General features: G+C 49.3%; 2 protein-coding genes across 9 annotated transcripts in view; one reads left to right on the top strand and one right to left on the bottom strand.

Moving 5' to 3' along the window:
- The first annotated feature begins 1,711 nt into the window (after positions 1-1,711).
- Positions 1,712-4,582, top strand: insm1b (insulinoma-associated 1b). The gene has a single exon (XM_029138319.3). It carries the CDS (start codon positions 2,015-2,017, stop codon positions 3,464-3,466), a length of 1,452 nt encoding a protein of 483 aa, XP_028994152.1. The 5' UTR covers positions 1,712-2,014; the 3' UTR covers positions 3,467-4,582.
- A 1,611-nt stretch (positions 4,583-6,193) lies between these two features.
- Positions 6,194-19,414, bottom strand: part of ralgapa2 (Ral GTPase activating protein catalytic subunit alpha 2) — a 70,661-nt gene continuing 57,440 nt past the window's right edge. For 3 of the 8 annotated variants that reach the window (XM_029140228.2, XM_029140233.2, XM_029140231.3), the window contains 2 exons: positions 13,750-13,871; positions 11,627-13,595 (listed from right to left, as the gene is read on the bottom strand). In XM_029140228.2, the coding sequence (XP_028996061.1) occupies positions 13,342-13,595; positions 13,750-13,871 (376 nt within the window). In that variant the 3' untranslated portion in view covers positions 11,627-13,341. Of the gene's footprint in view, positions 8,940-10,810; positions 13,596-13,749; positions 13,872-19,414 lie in introns of those variants that run through there. The other 5 variants (XM_029140235.2, XM_029140229.3, XR_003784549.3 and 2 more) reach the window with 5 other exon arrangements.

The following is a 19,414-nucleotide window of genomic DNA, read 5'->3' as shown; positions in this document are numbered from 1 at the left end:
GCGGGCCCACGCGCCCCACACAAATTATGACGGCGGAAAGAGGAACTCGTTAAAATGCCATCAAAGCGCGCCGCTCCGAGAAACCTCTGGGAGAACGAGACACGAGGGCGCCGACGCCACGAGCATCTGAGGGTCGAACGCGACGCAACGTGCGCGCGCGCGCGCGCGGAAGTTTTGACGAACAAACGTTTAAGTCCGCGTTTTAGAGCAAATGATCCAGGAAGCAAAACAATACAAATGGAAATCTAAAATCAGTGACCAGCGGATTTGAACTGTAGATCAAATTTAAAACTCCGTGACTAAAAATCGCCGACTTAAAGCAGTAAAATGCTTCGGTTTAAACTTTATGTCAATCTCGATATCAATCCAACAACTTCCAAAATAAAAAAATAACGGTGTTGCTGCGAGGCAGGTGAGAAGGCACCGGGACACAGAGGCCCATTGAAAGGACGGCTCGGCCCGCGGCTCAGCGCCGATTGTGTAATTATTTGACTTGGTCATACTGCAGCTTTATGCAAATGAGGGGAACAATGTACGACGATGGAGATTAATTCCTCCCCGGTCTGCGGAGTGAAAAGAAAAAGAATGCGCCCTCTGCCAAGTGGCGCATTACACCCTGCATTTAGCCATTAGAACGGAAAAAAGCAAACAACGCGCATAAGGAGGAATGTACAGAAACATAAAGTTAATACCAGGAAACGGCACGTGCTAAAAAAAGTTTGTCGCTGGACACATTTTACTGCAGTCGAGATTTAGAAAAGTAAAAAAATGAAAGAAGGATTCTAGTTTAACCATGTCAAAAAATAAAATTAAACGTCCGGCTAATATAACAAAATACCTAAATTCGACAATTAACAAATGAGACAACGCAGCCGGAAGGGTTTCCAAAAGCAACAGCATCCACGCTTCAGCTCTGGATATCTGCGCATCATTTTGACATCAGCCCGAGCCACGGGAGCGGCGGCCCTCTTTGTCTGCGGCACCGATTCCGCCCAGCACGCGTCTCGCTGTGGGCCAGATTGGCCGTGAGTCCCGTTTCACAGTTAAGAGGTCAATTTGCCTTTCAAACGGAAAAAAGGAGAGACAGGGATATCCAAGCAGACGTGGCCATTGTGCACAAAGACCAGAGGGCCTTTCTTATTACTTATGTATGCAGCGAGATGTCTGATTTATGTGCCGAGTTAAACTACCGAGACAGACACGTGCCATAAAATGGAGAAACACTCCCTTCGTGCTGTTTATTTAGGACATAATAAAGTAAAAGGTACATAAAACAGGCTTCTGGCGTGCTGGCGCGTGCCGGAGGTGTGCGTAAAGACCGTGCGTAAAAGATGGGGAGTGAGAATATACACACGCCCAGAGTAAAAACAAGGAGAGGAAGTGCGGAGCGGGCGTGGTGATCCAGTTGCGGCTATTAGGTGAATCCCCTCTTCCAGCAGCATCACAGCATAACACGGGCCAAACACAACCACGCTCGTTTCGCCCTTGTCTTAGTTCGAAATTGTGATGATTGCGGCGGTGACGGACGTTTCCTTTTGGCAGCTCCGGGGCCCCCGGAGGAGAGCCACAAAGCCGTGGCACGTGTGCATTTGTATAGGGGCCTATCAGACCGTAAAAAGAGGAGGGCCCCGGCGTGTGCCTCCGTAGGGGAGGGGCCGAGCGCACACATTAATGTAATAAACCGCCGCTACATCTGCTAAGCTATCTGCACATCCTCCAACGAAATCCACCAAACCCGGGCTCAGAGCCCTCCCACAATCAAATCCACTGGGATCCCGGTTTCATCCTATTGGTCGGGGATGCTGCAACAGGGGGGGCGAGAACAATAGCATCATTCCGGCATAAAAAGAGTGGAGCTATGCCTTGGAGACGAAAACATTTCAGCAACAGAAGGATCGATATACCGGGCAGATAAAGTCCCACAAGCTTCTAGTGTTGCCATATTTTTAACAAACCTGGATACTCGAGACTTCGCCCGCCTCCCCGAAGTGCCTTTCCGCCGTTACTTGCCAAAATGCCCAAAGGATTCCTGGTGAAAAGAAACAAGAAATCTGCACATGTTTCGTACAGGACTCGAGCGGACGAGGAGGACCTCCAGGAGCCGCCCACCCCAGCTGCCTTGCCGAGTCGGGCGGAGCCCTCCCCGCCGATGTCCGTGGCGTCGAGTCCGGACCGCGCCGGAGCGTCGCCGGATTCCGCCGCGGCCGACGCGCCGGTGCCGAGGCTGGAGAAGCCGGCGCAGTTCGGCAACCCGGAGGCAGTGTGCCAAGCCCTCTACAGCCCCACCCGGCCCATCAGCAAGGAGCACGACCGGGGGTATTTCGAGCGAAGTTTCAATCTGGGCTCGCCCGTTTCTGCGGAGTCATTCCCGACGCCCGCCTCGCTCTCCGGCCTGGACCACCTCCTGTACGCGCCGGTCGACCTGAAGATCGGCACCAGCAACAGCAGCCGCAGCGGCACCACCAGCATCCTCCCGGCGCCGAGCAACCGGGTCGGAACCAAAAGACCCGCAGCCGAAGGCGCAGAGCGCAAGCCCAAACCTGCCTCCAAGAAACCCAAAGCCATCAGGAAACTCAACTTCGAAGACGAGGTGACGACGTCTCCGGTGCTGGGGCTCAAAATCAAAGAGGGGCCGGTGGAGTTGAAGCCGAGGGCGCAGTCCTCCGGAGGAAACAAGCCCCTGGGGGAGTTCGTGTGCCAGCTGTGCAAGGAGGCGTACGCGGATCCCTTCTCTCTGGCCCAGCACAAGTGCTCCCGCATCGTCCGGGTCGAGTACCGGTGTCCAGAGTGCGACAAGATGTTCAGCTGCCCGGCGAACCTCGCCTCCCACCGCCGCTGGCACAAACCCCGGAGCACCGGCGCGCCGGCCGTGCCGCCCGCACCGGGCGTCGGGCCCGAGGCGGCCAAAGTGCCGCCGCTCGGAGTCAAGTCCGCCTCCGACGAAGCCAAAGAAACGAGCGACAGAGACACCCCGAGCCCGGGTCCGTCCGAGTCGGGCTCCGAAGACGGTTGCTACGACTGCCAGTTCTGCGGGAAGAGGTTCAAGCGGCAGGCATACCTAAGAAAACACATCATGGGACACCAGGCCTTGCAGAAGAAAGTGCTGGAGGAGCACGGCTTTCAAGCCAGCGAGCGCTCAGCGGCGGAGCAGGCGCAGGTATCAGCATCCTCTTCCTCCGCCTCCTCCTCCTCCTCCTCATCCTCGGAGGAAGCGTCAAACCAAAGCCCCCTCAATCTGAGCCCGGTGGACTGCCTGTTGTGCCCGGTGTGCGGGGAGAGTTTCACCAGCAGAGCCGGGCAGGAGCGACACCTGCGCCTCATGCACTCCTCCCAGATTTACCCGTGCAAGTACTGCCCCGCCACGCTCTACAGCTCGCCGGGACTCACCAGGCACATAAACAAGTGCCACCCGTCGGAGAACCGGCAGGTGATCCTGCTCCAAATGCCGGTGCGCCCCGCCTGCTAGAGACCACACAAAACTCGTGCCTTTGAGGAGGGAAATTTAAAAAAAAAAAGACGAAGAAGATGAAGAAACAATATAAAAAAAGTGGCTTTCGGGTTAAAAAATAAAGAGTTTGCGATGCTCACTGCCATAACTTTAGGCCAATGAGGGGCAGGGCGGTTTGATGTTTAAGTGGTGTTTAATGAGGTGTCTTTTTCTCTGCCAATCAGTGATTGTTGAATGCTTCTCTCTATATTTGAACTACATATAGGCCTATTTTACAATTTCTTTTCTCAGATTAGTTTATGGAGGGGAAAAAAGAATACAGAGCGTTAGTTTGACTGTTAAAGGGTATTTTTCTAGGACAGCACATGTGCTCAACGATAGCTTCTAGACCTAAGAAATGTCTTAACGTTCTCAGAAATCCTTTAACCACCCCGTCATGAACCCCCGTTTGTTTTGACGTCACTGACTGTGATTTGCTCCTATCACTGTAGCTTTATGCTAGTTTGTGAGTGGCAAAACTTCTCAACTTTGTCGTGGTGGGGGGAAAAAAATCAGAGTAACTGAAGCATTCCTTGTTTAGTAGAACCACAAATGCCTTTAGTGTAAACAGACGAGTCTAGTCCGACATAGCCAACGTACACATTCAAATCCCGCTGTAAACCTGCCTTAAAAAAGTTAACATAGATTGTTTTAATTTTGAATGCTGGCACATATTTTAATATTATTATTATTATTATTGAAGATTGTTGCAATATTTTTCATCATATGTTTATTTATTTATTTATTCTAATTATTTTATGTAACTTATTGTTGTGTTTGTCGTGATTTATTTCTGTGAATCGTTCTGGCAGTTTACATGTCGTATAGCCAAAATGTTTTGTTTTTGAAATTGTTTTTTTTTTTTGTTGTTGTTGTTATTTTGTTTTACGAGTTGTGATAATTGTCGTGGGTCGGGTTTTATTCTTCAATCACCACAGCTCTTGTAAAAAAAAGAAAGAAAAAAACGTAAAGCTCTTACCTTAGATGCAATCTTTTTTAAGGACAAGTTATTTTTCTTAAATGTTGGCTTTTATAGCGCTTTGATTGTATGTGTATATCGTTGTTGTCTATCGAAATAAAATATTTTCAAAAAGACACGTGGCCCCGGAGTGGTTCAACTTTTTCAGACTGAGCGAAAAGCAGCACCCGTAAATACTTGACTTGTTAATAAATATATAGACTCGTCTTTCTTAAAGGAGTGATGGACGTCACTACTTTTTATCGCATTGGACTAGTTAGACCACCATTATTGCGAGTCGGCGTTAAATGAAGTTACACGACAGTAAACTATTAATGTAACAAATATCTATAACTATAAGATTAAGCACATGAAACATCCATTTGTAATCATATTTTCACGTCATATTAATGATCTTAATCTTAAAATGTAATTAAATAGTCTTGTGATTATGACGACTTAAATGTTCATAAACATTTTAGTCTGTACATCAAAACTTCTCCAAAGTTTCACAGCTGAAGTTAATTTGGGTGGTTTTATTAAGCAATGTTAAAAAAAATATAAAAACATTCAAACCTGTAATTTCTCACTTTTAACCTGCATCCTCTCCTTCACATGTGGCCAAAGTCCACGTTTACTAGACTTTGAGTAAATCACAGCCCCAGCGGCTCAATAGACGCCACCTCGCTGCCATAGAGAAGTAGTTAGGGCCTGATCATAAATTCTCCCCATAATGCCACGTTAGGACGTGGCAGGAGGACAAAGAGGTTGCGGATCAAAGCTCACCTCTGGAGCATTAAAACATCTGCCTGCTCGCAGAGACTCCGGCTGCTCGATTCGGAGCGGTGTTCTGGCTGATTTAGGACGCATCGGGGCTCAGCTGACCGCACAAGCCGAAAAGCACGAAGTTACTTAACCTGGAAAACCGTCACAGAGTCTGATTAATGTTGTATGAGAAGCAACATCACATGTCACCTTCCCACTTACTTCACCTCCTCAGTCCTTTTCTTTGCTCCCGCAGCCTAACACCCCACACTGCACCTGTCCAAGGCCACAAAGACTGACCCAGGGGGTCTTTAAATAGGTGTCACTGCCCCTTAAGGCACAGGGACAATACATAAGGATAGGAGGATATTTGAAGTCAGAAAATAGAGCGCAGCCATTGATGTGACACACCAAATAATGCAATCTGGTAGTAATCACTGGGACACGCAGCCCCTGCCTGTTCTGTTGTAATCTATCAGAGTCAATGATTGAGGCAAACAGCTCCGAGGCCACTGAAAATGAGGTAACATTAGGCTTCTTTCTCACACACACAGTTTTAGGGCTCCAATTACAGTCAAGTGCTTTTCTTGCGTCTTTATGTAGCCGAGGCGAGGCAGGGCACCCGAAGGTGCAGCAACCATTGCACCTGTACCTCCCGGTGAGGTTCCCATTATGCCGGCCTCTTCTGAGCAGGGCTGAGCAGCAGGGGAGACAGATGGGAGGAGGGTCAGGTTACCCCTGCTGCTGTTGCCAGCGTGGCTGGGTCAGGGTCAGAAAGCCCACGGAAACAGCACAATCATGTCAACACACACACACACACACACACACACACACACACACACACACACACACACACACACACACACACACACACACACACACACACACACACACACACACACACACACACACACACACACACACACACACACACACACACACAGTGTGTGAGAGAGGCATAATGGAAAAAGAAAGAGAATATGTAGAATTTCAAACTGATTTAATGAAATGTTTCATTTTTCACATTTCTAATAAAGAGAGCAAGATTCCAGTCGTTAAAAACAGTTTGATATGTTGACGGGTAATGATGAAATCTTCAAGCTTTTCTCCTCTTTCTCTTTATAAAAGATTATACAGTATTACAGGCATTAATATATTTATATTCAGAGGATGCCAAAGTCTCCAATTTGACACAATGTACAAGAATTTCTAAAACAAGAAGAGAAAAAAAACATCCTAGGACTAACACTAGCTCAGTTTCTTCACGTATAAGAGTCACAATCCTTATCTTGGTCCGAACTAACATTTCCAGTGACTACGCCACCAAAAGAGGATCAACAGACATCATCTATTACCTACAATCTTTAGATCAGCATCCTGGGCGGTACCTTGAGGGGGCTTGAGGGAGGGGAGGGAGGATAAAAACCATAGATGTGATCCAGGCCTACTGTTTAGATCTATACATTCTTCAAACAACAAGAAAAAGAAGCACACACACACATGAATTTACCTCTGGTGATTGGATCTCAAGCAACAACCAAATTAAAAAAAAAAGGCAAAATGTGGCAGAGAAAAAAAAAATGCCTGGGGAACGTGGTGAAAGTAAGGCATAGTAGTGCAACAGATGGGGATAGTGTTGCAGCTTGGGTGGAGCCCTCGGAGGGTGTGAGTGTACAGTGTGTGTGTGTGTGTGTGTGGGGAACACCTGGCTACCATGACAACCTAGCAGGGGCAGGCTGGAGAAGTGAGAACAGCGACTTGGCTGTTGCTAGGAGGGCTCTTAGGGAGCCCAGCTCTGGCATGCCACCTAGAGCCTCCACCCCCCGGCTTCAGGAGGGCACACAGGGAGACGATGACGGGAACGAGGAGGAGGCTGCATTCGCGGATAAGCCGACCGAGCGGTGCAGCACCTGGAGTAAAAACAGTAACGCCCCTAATCTGAATCCATCTGTTCTTGTTGGTTTGGCCATGAGAAGTACGATACCCTGACCTTTACAGACGCTTTACCTTAGACGGCCCACGAGGAGACGTGACACAGGGCAGCCACGGTTTGTGTCACATGATGAAGAGGAAACGGCAAAATATGATTATTGGGAGAGGAGGTCAAGAAGTGAGACAGCTTCTTAGAGGACAGACACTACACAGGCACTGTGAGAAGCTCCCTCCTAAAGTCAGTCACACACACACACACACACACACACACACACACACACACACACACACACACACACACACACACACACACACACACACACACACACACACACACACACACACACACACACACACACACACACACACACACAGACACACACACAGACACACACACACACACACACACACACACACACACACACACACACACACACACACACACACAGCGACCTAACCCCAACCCCGCAGGTCGCTTCTGTAACCACGTTACAGAAGTGCATGAAGTTAAGATTCACCTGAGGCCCTAGCAGTATTTTTCCTCTAAACAGCACATGAATACATAAAACTGTGAACTCGATCATCACATAGTTCTCTCTCTATGTACATCTATCAGACACCAGCAAATTAAACTTAAAGCAATTCACATCGAAAAAAAACAACAGGAGACGTCCTACATGATCAATAACAAGTGCAAAAACGTCGGAATGTTGCCGTGTTTAGCTCCGTGGGACGGAGAAACCGATAGAGGAAAGAGACAGGAGGAACTTATTCAATTACCGGACATGAGCCTATGTTAACAACATCAGAAAACAATTACAAACGCAGTCTTTTCTCATTCCAGAGGAGTTGCATAAATCAAATCATGACGCGATCCATCGGAATTCATTTAAAAAGGGAAAATTAGAGCGATAAAAAACAACAAACAAACCAGCCTTCGGTTAGAAAAAGGTCATTGATTGTCCACTCTGGAATGAAAACTATTAAAAAGCCTGTGACTGCCTGTACGACAGAGCCTCTGTGCTCAGGATCTGCAGTGAAGTGAGTATAAACCATACAGAGGTTTCCCCATACGTCCGTCTCCTTATGTGGAAGGACGGTCCTCGAATACGAGCAGGATGACGTGTTTGATGGAGGTCAGAAGGCAGATGCGCTTTCTAAATGACAGCGACCTCGCGTGCATTTGTAGCATAGTGGTCATTCAGTGCTTGGTTACGTTAAGTGCTGACAGAGACGGGGGCTCCGTCAGTCTCCCCTTCCCACAGACACAGTGAGAACGTTTGTGTTCATCTAGTGCGTTAAGACTGCAATAGACAATGAAATTAAAAAATGAAAAAAAAAAGTTTTATCACAGGCTGCATTCCTCTCAGTCAATTCTTCCTATGTTGCTGATTCTTGAAACTACCAGGATCAATGTAAATAACTTAGTTACACAACAAGAAATGGAAAACTATCAATGAAATAAAAGGACTGCCACTTAAATTAAAAATTGCAATATGCTCCAGTTTACATGTAATAAAACACAGCAAAATCCGAACCACAACAGAAACCAAAAAACAGAAGGACCTCTTGCAGTCACGGCTGGGTGTTCTTCAAGCAAACGGCAAAGGCTGCACCCGGAAGAGGAGGAGGCGGCGGCTCAGTTCGACGACTTGCTTATCGCGCTGGCCGAGCGGCGGAGCTTCCCAGAGACCCTGTTCCTCGTGGCCCGGGGCATGTTGGGAGAGACCTGGTCGGACGAGTCGGCCGCCGCCGCCGGAGCGCCGGAGTCCGTGCTGGCGCTGCCGGTGAAGGAGCCTGCGAGGGAGACGGAGGGACAGTTTGTGGACAGAGACAAAACAGGAGACGGGGGTGAACGGTGGAGGGGGAGCTGGTCGGATGGGGGGGGGGGGGCATGCATGCTCAGAGAATTTCCACCAACATTTACAATACTTATAAACGGTAAAAAAGTGTTAGGATTTGCATTGTCCCTTAAGCAGCTGATTGAGGATGAGAGGAAGCAGATGAGAAACCACATGCCCTTTACAAGCTGTAGAAAAGCAGACTGTTAACAAAAAGGAGCGTTGCCAGATGTTTGTAATGTATAAAAAAAAATGACAGCTAACCTTTGCAGCTGGGTAAGAAATGTATTACGTTCGCAGTGTGACGGCAAAATGCTTTAAATGAGAATAAAATGACACATTATGCTCTTGTTGTGAACATTGTGGAACGTCCCCATTGTCAGACATTGTCCTCTTTCAAATAAAAAGAAAAGAACCCTTAACATCCATCATCGCAGGATGGTGAACAGCAATAAGCTGCTGAGGTGGGCATGAAATGCTGGCCAGGACAATCATGTACTGTGAATGGCGCGCTGACTTCCTCGGCCTGCCTCCGCCCCCCACCCCCCCACGGCTAAATCCAAACTGCTAGGACCCCTGCCCGCCTCTGCCCCATGCCTCAACTTTAAACTACTTTTTTTTTTTTTTTTTGCTGCTTTGTGGAGGTGGCATCTGGTTGCCTATTTTCTTTCCCGGCCTTTTATTTCCCTGCCGCGTTTCTGAGGCGTCTCGAGTTGCGCCGGCTAAAAGGGACGGCAGCTGGCGGCAGTAACGGACACTCGGCGGACGCCGGCAGCGTCCGGGGCCCGGCGAGCCAGGCCGCGGCCGTGGACACTGGACGTGTTCCCTGCGAAGGTGGCCGGGGAAATTCCATAGGCTTACGCTCATTCCAGCAGTAAACACAAATCCCTGCTCTAAACTCAACGGCTGCTGCAGAAGCCTGTGACAGACATGTGGGAGGGCACCGCTTATTAAAGCTAACATCCACAATGTGGTACAGTCCACCGCCCACTCAACACACATCCCCTTTCGTTTAGCAGTCATTAAAACATGCTGCTCCAAACGCCCGCCACTCCCACTGTGACACTCGACGGCCGCGGCTGCGTCGTCCTCTAAAATCGCCCTCGCTTCGCACAAACCAACGCGGGGAATCCATTCTAATGACCAGATATAGAATAAACGCATCCTCGTCGCAGCGGAGGCTCGGACGACGCCATTAACGCACTTGTTTCCCAGCATTTCCGCCGCCCTCGCGCTCGGCCCGGGCCGCGCGGCGAGGTGAATATCAGATGGAGAGAGAAGAAAGCGGAGGCAGAAGACGACGGAAAACAAAGAGAGTCTTTAAATGGCCCCGCTTCCCCATTGGTCCCCCTCCGCAGCAGTTCAAACAAGGCTTTAGATGACAAAGACGTCTTCCAGAGCGGCAGGTGTTAGTCTCGGAGTCTGCCCCAGGCAAACAGGCACACTCCAACAGGAGGAAATGAGGGGTGGGGGGTGGGTGAGGGGGGAGAAAAGAGAGAAGTGTTTGCTGGGGGAAGAGATAAAGGCGCGCCACATGCAGAAGCGATGGCCAGAAGTAGAGACGTATTGTTCATGCTGATACTTAGTCAGGTGCTAATTGTCCCCGCCGTGCATCACTCTCAATTACCAGCTTGGCCTAAACAGTGGGGCAGCGGCCCCCCAAATAAACAGCCTGGTTTCTCTTTGTCAGAGCGCTCGGTAAATAAAAGCTTGGTTAGCGCCCGGATGAAAAGGGGAGGGAGGGGAGAACAGCCAGGGTGAGTGAAGGGTAGGCAGGTAGGTAGGCCGCTGCACGGAGTCAGGCTTCAGGTGGGACTCGGGGCTTACCTTCGCCACAAACATGATTTGGCTCTTTAAGATATTTTAGTCTAAAAGGGGAAAAAACAAAACAAAACAGAATAGATCATCAAGTGGGAGACGATGACACACCGACAGCCGCCACCCGACGCAACGCCGCTGAAGTATCTGTGGAGAGAGGTCCAGACAGCCTTTGTGTCTGAGAGGTTTGAAAGGGAGGTTAAACGATGCGGATGAGGAGTTAATCAACAAGTACCGGTCCTATCTGAACATTCATTAGAGCCCATAGTGTCTGCTGTTACCTCATGAATCTGGTAAACTCACAGATTTTCTAAAGTCATTTTTGACAATTTTCAAATCCAAAGCGCAAATGGCGGGCAGTTCACATGGCAACAACAGGCTGAGAAACATTTACCACCAATGTGAAAAGTAGAGCGGGTGAAGCCGCGGTCGCGGGAGCTTTTAAGTTGTTTTCCCAACCGCACAGAAGTTCTGGTGTGCGCTCGGGCGTTTTATGGGAGGATTAACACAAAATAACAGAAGGGGAACGCCACGGAGCGGGCGAAGCAGGCCACAGCACTCAGGATGAAGACCCGGGTCCGAATGGAGCACGGCCAACTCGCTCATGCAGATGTACATGATGGGAGCAAGGCTGCATTGAGGAGGGTGGATGAGGATGATGATGGAGCTGTGGAGGAGACTGGTGGTGAAGAGCGACGCATGAGTGACAGGAGGAGGCTGAGGTTAAACAGGTCACAGCAAACGGACGAAACACTGCAGGGAGCGGCTACGGAGCAGCATGCAGGTTCAAGGCGCCGCGTTTTCATGACGTTTGGGAACACGGTGACCTAAGCTGGTGAATGAACGGATGGCTGGTGGTCTGATGCTGGGCGTCATGCCTAGTGTGAAGGAAGCAGGCAGAGTCTTACAGTCCAGTTTGGCCCAGGGGTACTCCATGTCCCAAACCATCCCTGGCCAACGCCTGCACGCTGTCATGGAGCATGAATGACATGTTAGTGGCAGCAATGGGAGTCAGAGCAGGATGCGAACACATGGACGGCTAGGTGGACGGACGGACGGACGGACGGACGGACGGACGGACACACACACACACACACACACACGCACACACACGGCATCAGGGCGACAGTGAAGCACAGTAGCAGCCAGCCATCAACGCCACAGTGCTCGATGGGACGGAGGTTCAGGCAGATAACGGCCCACAGCAATAAACATGCCCATGCCCCAGATGATTTAAAAATATACAACAGGTCGGCCACAAATAAGACATGGAATAATAGAATTATGTCTCTGTATCCTATCAAATATTGGGTTTCAGATTAGTTGGACCAAATAACCTGTTTAAAAAAAGGTTAATTTATGATGTGTGAGGGAAGGATGGAAAATTTATTACTTTGACACTTTTCATTATGAAAACATAATCAGCACAAAATTGACAGAAAAAATATTTTGTTTCCGCTAGCTAAAACAAGTGAGAGCTTTTTAATGTCCTATAAAAACACTTGATTGGATTAATTTAAGACTACTGAAAATTCACATTAAAACTATTATTGATTTGTGTGAACATGCAACACATCGTTACACCTTTATAATAGTTAAGCTATAAACAAACGAGCAATTGTATGCAATAGGACAGGTGAGTCCTCACACACACACACACTAATGCATTAACCTATTTATGTGTAGAGACCGGTGAAGTACAAATTGCCATTCAGAACGAGTTTCCGCCGCACCCGAAGGCGACACACCAGCCTCTCAGACTGCCTTATGTTACAGCCTCTCGCATTAGCGTAGCATGCTGTCATTTTATAATGTTATATAACATTAAATAAAGCCTGGCTAACCTCTGGCTGCTTAGTCGCTCCTCAAAAGGACCCGTCTTCAGATTACAACAACATCTATCCTTCCCTTCTTTGGTTTCGAGCTGCTGATGCTGAATGGGAGTGACTGGAGGACAGGCTGGGGAGATTTTACACCTCTGTAAAGAGCTGGGCAAACAGTATGGTAATGTGGCTGACCACCTCTTGCCTGCTTGAATATCACACCTGCCACATGACAATCTCATACGCGGCCCGGCACACGGTCTGGAACCATCCGACAGGTAATTCTCGCGTGCCAACGTACACAACAAAAATATTCCATGAATTTCAAAATGCCTACAAAACATATAAGCGCCGGCAGATTGGAAAATGACAACGGTGTTGTATTGTGAAGTGCTTTCGTCAAAACAGAACGTGTGCTGAGATCCAATGGAGTGGAAAAGTGGAATCCGGTATTGATTTGAGTGCTGCTGCAGATCGATGGGAGCTGGTAAAAGTAGGAGGAACAAGATAAGACACATTTTCCATTCTATTCATCACGGGCTGATAACAGCGCTGTGCTGACATCCGCAGAGCTTCTGTTTGTCGGTTAGATCTCTTAAGTGTTGGCGAATGAGCTCATGAGGATGACCACGCTCTCACACTCACACACACACACACACACACACACTAAAAAACATGCACTCTGCAGCCGCCATCATTTAACAAGGTTTCTTATATTCATAGGAAAGTAATTGCATGTGAAGATGCAGTTTGAAACAAGAGATGAACAAAGTGGCGTGAGGGGCGAGCGAGGAAGGGGAGAGTGTTTGAAGTCAGTGGCACCGCGGAGAGGGCTGCGGATGGTCGTTTGATATTCATCAGCGAGCGTAGGCGCGGAAGACGAGTGCAAAGAAGGAAAGGGGTGGAGGAGGTGACAACACCAGCAGGTGTGTCGTGGAGGAGGTAGAAATTGATATGGGGGAAAAATGCATCTGGAAAGAAAAAAAAAGGGGGGGGGGGGGGGGGGGCGTGAGTGGGGTGGAGATGGGAGAAGTGATGAAGCAGGAGTGAGATGGAGAGACAGAAAGAAATGGAGTGGAAAGGACATAAAAGGAGACGTGAGGTGCAGTGCGGTTCGTTTCTCACCTGTCCCACTCATGGGGTAGCCGGGGGAGGGGGAGAAGACCTGGGAGGCAAAGTCTTCGAAGGTCATGACCTCTCGGTGGTTCTGAACAATAGCCTCCAAGTAGAGCGCCCGCTCCTCGTAACTGGGCGGCTTTCGTTAAGGGACACAACATGAGGAAAAGCACCGACGCGTTTGAACATAGCGTAAACCCACTCTGAATGCTACGGGGACGCCTGCTTGCAGGAGGCTTGTACGCTGCTGCTCCGTGCTGGTGGAGCGAGAGGGCAGAGAGCGGCGCTGCCATCGGCGAGTCAGCCGGCGGCGGAGATGGAACAATCAGCCGTGCCACACAGCCCCAAATGAGGAGGCAGCCTCCAAAATAATCATAAAAAAGACGGAAAGAATACATCACTGCTGGCATGATACTCCTCTCGAACCCCCCCCCCCCCCCCCCCCTCCACTCTAATAGAACCCCCGCTGCAGGCAGCATGTCTAGGACCACCCTCCCCGACGCGCTGCCTGCCACTTCTCCGTGCCATCAGGGGGAAAATTGGAGCCATTTGAAATTCGGAGTGACAAGCAGCGACCGGAGCCTGGGCAGGCAGCGTGCAGGATGGACGGCGGCGCTCGCAAACGGGGGAGCTCAAATAAATAAATAAGCCGGCGGGCGAGCCGGCAAAATGGCTGCTGGGCGAGGGTGGAAAACATTCTGATGGCCATTATCATATCATTATCAGAGATAGATTACGCTGCGTCTGTTGTGGAATGGAGGCTGGGATATGGAGAGGGGAACTATTAAAATGAAAAGGTCTGTGTGATGGCATAATGAAAATAAACACCCAGCTACAATAACGTGTGCGCATGCTTAACAATGACTGGGGTTATTCTCACAGCTGTCTTTCGCGGTCACGCTACCCTGATCGATGACGCCCAACGAACACAATGTCTGCACCCTAAACGCCACCCCAAGCCAAGGCTGAAGCAAGCCGAGCCCGCGACAGCCCGGACCGGGTCGAGAGGATCCGGTGTGGGTTGGACAGATAGGACGAGACAGCCGCCGGGCAGGGCGCCCGCCGTGGGCACATGCCGCCACAGCAGGGGGCCAAGGGAAGCGTGACCAATGGGTTTGAAGGGGAACGTGGCGAAGCGGGGGTGACGGGCACCTGAGCCGGGCCTCACCGGAGGGTTCTACGGCCAAGCTGCTCCCTCACGGTGGACGGAGGGCAGAGCGAGACAAAAGACAGGGTGAAAAATGAACAGGAGCCGTGTTGCGTCGGTTCGGTTCCACACAACTATTTACTGTCATTTCGCAGCACAGCGAGTCAGATTGAGCACTTGTGAGGGCAGAACACCAGTAAATCTGTTTCTATCTGAGAGGAGGAAGTAGAGGGTTAAAACAGGGGCCAATGGAATGCAGCTAAATGACCCCTCGAGGGGATTGTGATGATGTAAATCCCGTTTTTCCGTGCGCTCCATACCTGTCGCACACTCGCGGCCACGCGACGTCACCGCTTCCGGTGACTTGCGGGAAACGGCGCAGAACAAAGAGTGGACATCCCAGGCTCTGCTGCTATGGTAACGCGGGTCACAGCTCTGTGCGGCGGGTCATATCGAGGGGTTCTTATGAATGACAGAAAGAGCATTGGCAAAAAGAAAGAAATGTTTCCAGAAAGGTGACGTATGAAAGACAAAATATAAGAGAAGAATGGACCTGATGAAAAGACACGAGAGAGTTGGACAGAAGCTAAAAAAGAAAAGACGAGGATGGATGGGGAGAGAGAGAAAGAACCTCGGCACAGCATGGGTCAACAGAGCCATATGGTCATCCATTATCAGAGATGCAGATGACTGGAGGCCTGTTATTGAGATTCCTAAAGCAAATATTGACTCCAGCTGGAACAGACGCTCTCCCTGACTCCGACACACGCTTCTCCTCCACCACTTCCTTCCGCTGCCCTCTCTGCACGTTAGACAAATGGATGAGTGGGTGAGAAAAAACAGCAAAGAATAAAGTAAAAGAATAAAAAAAGAATAAAAGGCAGATAGTGTCGTATTTTCAGGGGATGAGGGAAAATATATGGCAGTGGAAGAGAAAGGCAGGAGATGCGGTGGTGGTGGGCAAACTAATAAAAGGTATTTGGAAGATGACTGCAAGCGAGAGCCGTAATCAGCTCACTTAAGTAAATGTACGACGCTATCTGTGGGGGGGAAAATTGCAGCACAGAGATCAGATCGGATGTACAGTGAGGGGTAATCTTGCCTTTCTCTCCCTCATGCTCCGTGGCTGTTTGTACCTAATTACTAAGCCACGGGCACAGCTTGTTCCCCTGCACGTCCCCAGATGCTGCTGCCTCCATGGAGTAACTTAATCAAGGGACACGTCCAGAACAGTGACGCAAAGACCAAGTCCAAGTCACGGACACCAAGTCTGTTGCTGATGACCTACTTTTGTGTGCTTGTGTGTGTGTGTGTGTGTGTGTGTGTGTGTGTGTGTGTGTGTGTGTGTGTGTGTAGGGGGGTAATAAATCTGCCATGCTTGCTTTAGATGGACGCCTGGTGAAGTGTCACATACAAAATCCTGCGAACGTTCTGAAAGCCCTTCCGACAACACAGGCCTCAGTTTTTTTTTACTCTGAAGATAAGCAGATGAGTAATAAAAAAAAAAAAAAAAAAAAAAAAAAAAGGGAGAGTGCACAGAGATATACATTTCCACAGATGGACTGCAACCCAAGTCACCCGTGACATAACTGTCATTTAGGGCTGAACTGGGCTGACGAGCAAGACGGGCCGGTGAGTGGGAGGAGTGTGCGTTGCGCCACTTTGGGAATTTCCACGGCACCCCTAGGTTTCAAGCTGCTGCATTCCTATTAGGAAGACGAGAGGGAGGCCAATGTAATGTCTATGGAGCGTGGCAGCCACTGGGTAGTAATGAGGAAAAAGAAGAAAAAAAATGAAAAACATAAAACTCCAGCTAAGAGGCCAGTGTGTGCAGGCACTGAGGATGGGTGGTGGGTAGTAGCCACAGTATGAAGTCACAATGTATCTGTGAAGGCCTATGTGCATGTGTACATATGGCTCAGCACACAGCACAGTGTACATGCATATGTATTTGTGGGTGTGTGCACGTATGTATACATATGCATGCGAGCTGTCCAGATGGCGAGGGGAGGGGGTGTGGCCCTCGGGGGGAATAGCGGGGTCAAGCATCTTTGTGGATCAAAGCCAAGGTCAGGGCAGCTGCAGTGGCCCATGTTCAAGGTGAATGGAGGCCTCAGATGGCTCTTCGTCACCAGGCTGCCCCATCACTGCTGCACCCCATCGGCCGTCCTCCGCCAACCTCCACCTTTGCCGTTCTAGCTCCGCCCCCCCCACCCTCCTCCGTCCACAGGGACCGGTCCTGAAAATGCCTGTCCACTGGGATCCATTTTGTGCCATGTATAACCCCACCCATCACACACACACACACACACACACACACACACACACACACACACACACACACACACACACACACACACACACGTTTGTGCATTAAGTAGAAACACACACAGTACTCCCCTAAAAGAGCCAGTGCTGACCTCTGAACCAGTGTCTCTCAGGAGAGCAGCATCCTGGCCTTCACTCTCTGTCTTTGTGTTCCTCAGTTCCCCCCCGTGCTGACAAAAGGTGTCACTTCACTACTGGCCTCTGACACACACTCACCATTCAAATCCACACAGAACCAACAGGGACATCTCTAGTGTGGCTTTAGAAAGAAGACCTTTAAGACAGAACTGTGTTCTGGAAGAAAGTATAATTCATATTATTTGAGTTACTGAAGTGTCCCTGTCAGCAGATGACCAAGAGCCCTGGGTCCACCGTATTAACACTCCATATGGATCTTGCCAGGACTCTAAGAGCATGACAGGACAAACACTATATAATTTCAAAGCCAAGTAAACACCAGTTCTGTATCTGGCAAAACAAGATAACGCTCAGCACCTCAGGAATTATATCCAAACAGTGAATTACACTGGCTGCAGCATCACGCTGTAGGGACTCAAGGGGCTTAAGGTGAAATGTCCTTCAGTATCCCGGCCGAAACCCCAGACCAAATTTTTTTTTGCTCCTATGTATTAAATTATTAAGAGAAAGTGATATTTTGATTCTTTAGAGTTTCTCTCTCTCTCACACACGCACACACAATAAGGCAGAGCAGAGGATGAAAGCCCAGATTAGGGCTGGGGTCTTAGATGCCCCATACTGACATTTCACTACTTAGGCTCTGTTCCTATCCACTTCTAAGTCGCAGCGAGTTTGACCGTCCTCCTCTCCGCCCAGAAACAGATAAAATGGGGACAAAAAGAAGCAAAACTGTTGAGTATTATGTCTTTAAAAACAGGGTGTGAAGGAATGCTGAAGTCTAATACAGGCCTAGAATAAAAAGAACTAACAAACTTAATATAACCTAACCCGATTCATGAGTTATGACACGCTGTACGCTCTCCTATCATTAACCTCACAGGGAGCAACGACTCCTATGCTCCTCGATCCTCCGTGGCAGCAGCCAAGGTTAATCCTGTTTGTCGAAGCGCTGGTGGTAAAAGGGCCTTTTGTAGTGAAGAGGGACAGTTTAGAGATGAGATGGAGAATGCCTCTGGGTGCTTGACCCCCCCTCGTCTATTAGCCCCACATCTGCCCATTAACCTGGGCCAATCAGCTTGACCTCGGCGAGACGAGGAGCTCAGGAGTAGCTCGCAGCCCCATTGACTCGGCAGCAGTCCCATAATTGGCCCGTTAAGGGGAAGGCACTGGGGGAGCGCTTGGTCGTGTTGGGGTGCCACTGCAAGCAGCACATAGAAAAAAAAGCAGATGTGATCAGTACTGTTTCGTTAAGAGGCGCAGCACTCCACCTCATCATACCACATGCACAGCAGTGTTGCTAGATGCCACACAGACATCCATCCAAATGAAACATTGATGGGGGGGTAAGTATAAGGCTCAGGCTGAGTGAACTATGCCAGGCTACACACACCTTTAAATACTACACGGGCTGTTGTTTCCAGCATTGCACCAGATATTACAGGACGTAATGAAAGCAGACTGGTGCAACAGGTTTAAATCAACAGGGACTTACAGTGCCATCTCCAGGAGGCATTGGTACTGAGAAATGGATTAGACTGCATATGGATGATGTTACTCATTAGGAAAAGAGAGATAAGGGGCGAAAAATGGCAGAAACTTATCAGCGATCAAGGGACAGAACTATGGGGAAAGAAGGTGGGGATTGGAAGGTGGAGGGGGGGGGGGGGGGGGGGGGGGGGGGGGGGGGACAGAAAGGAGGATAGCAAATCAGAGGAATAAAGCAGAGCAGGTGTTGATTGGCGAGAGGCCGGGCAGTGACTGTCAGTGGTACCTGTTGTCACAGCGAGGACTGAGGTGTGAAGCTCGTCTCAGCAGAGGCTCTCAGAGGTGTGAGGTGATTATGGGAGGAAGGGGGGGTGGGGTGGAGGGCAGAGACATTTAGACAGAGAAAAAGAGTGGGAAAAGAGAGATATAGGCAATAAAGCCGGCTGAAGGAATAATGGCAGATGGGGAAGGATCAACAGATTGAGATGGATAAAGTGAGAGCATGTATGACTGCAACTAGCCAGTGTGTAATTGTATGGTGTGTGTGTGTGTGTGTGTGTTTCCCACTCCCATTTT

This window comes from Betta splendens, chromosome 22 (assembly GCF_900634795.4).
Source record: "Betta splendens chromosome 22, fBetSpl5.4, whole genome shotgun sequence".
Taxonomy (NCBI): domain Eukaryota; kingdom Metazoa; phylum Chordata; class Actinopteri; order Anabantiformes; family Osphronemidae; genus Betta; species Betta splendens.
Note: the sequence above shows the minus strand (reverse complement) of the source record. Positions and strands in the feature narration are given on the sequence as shown.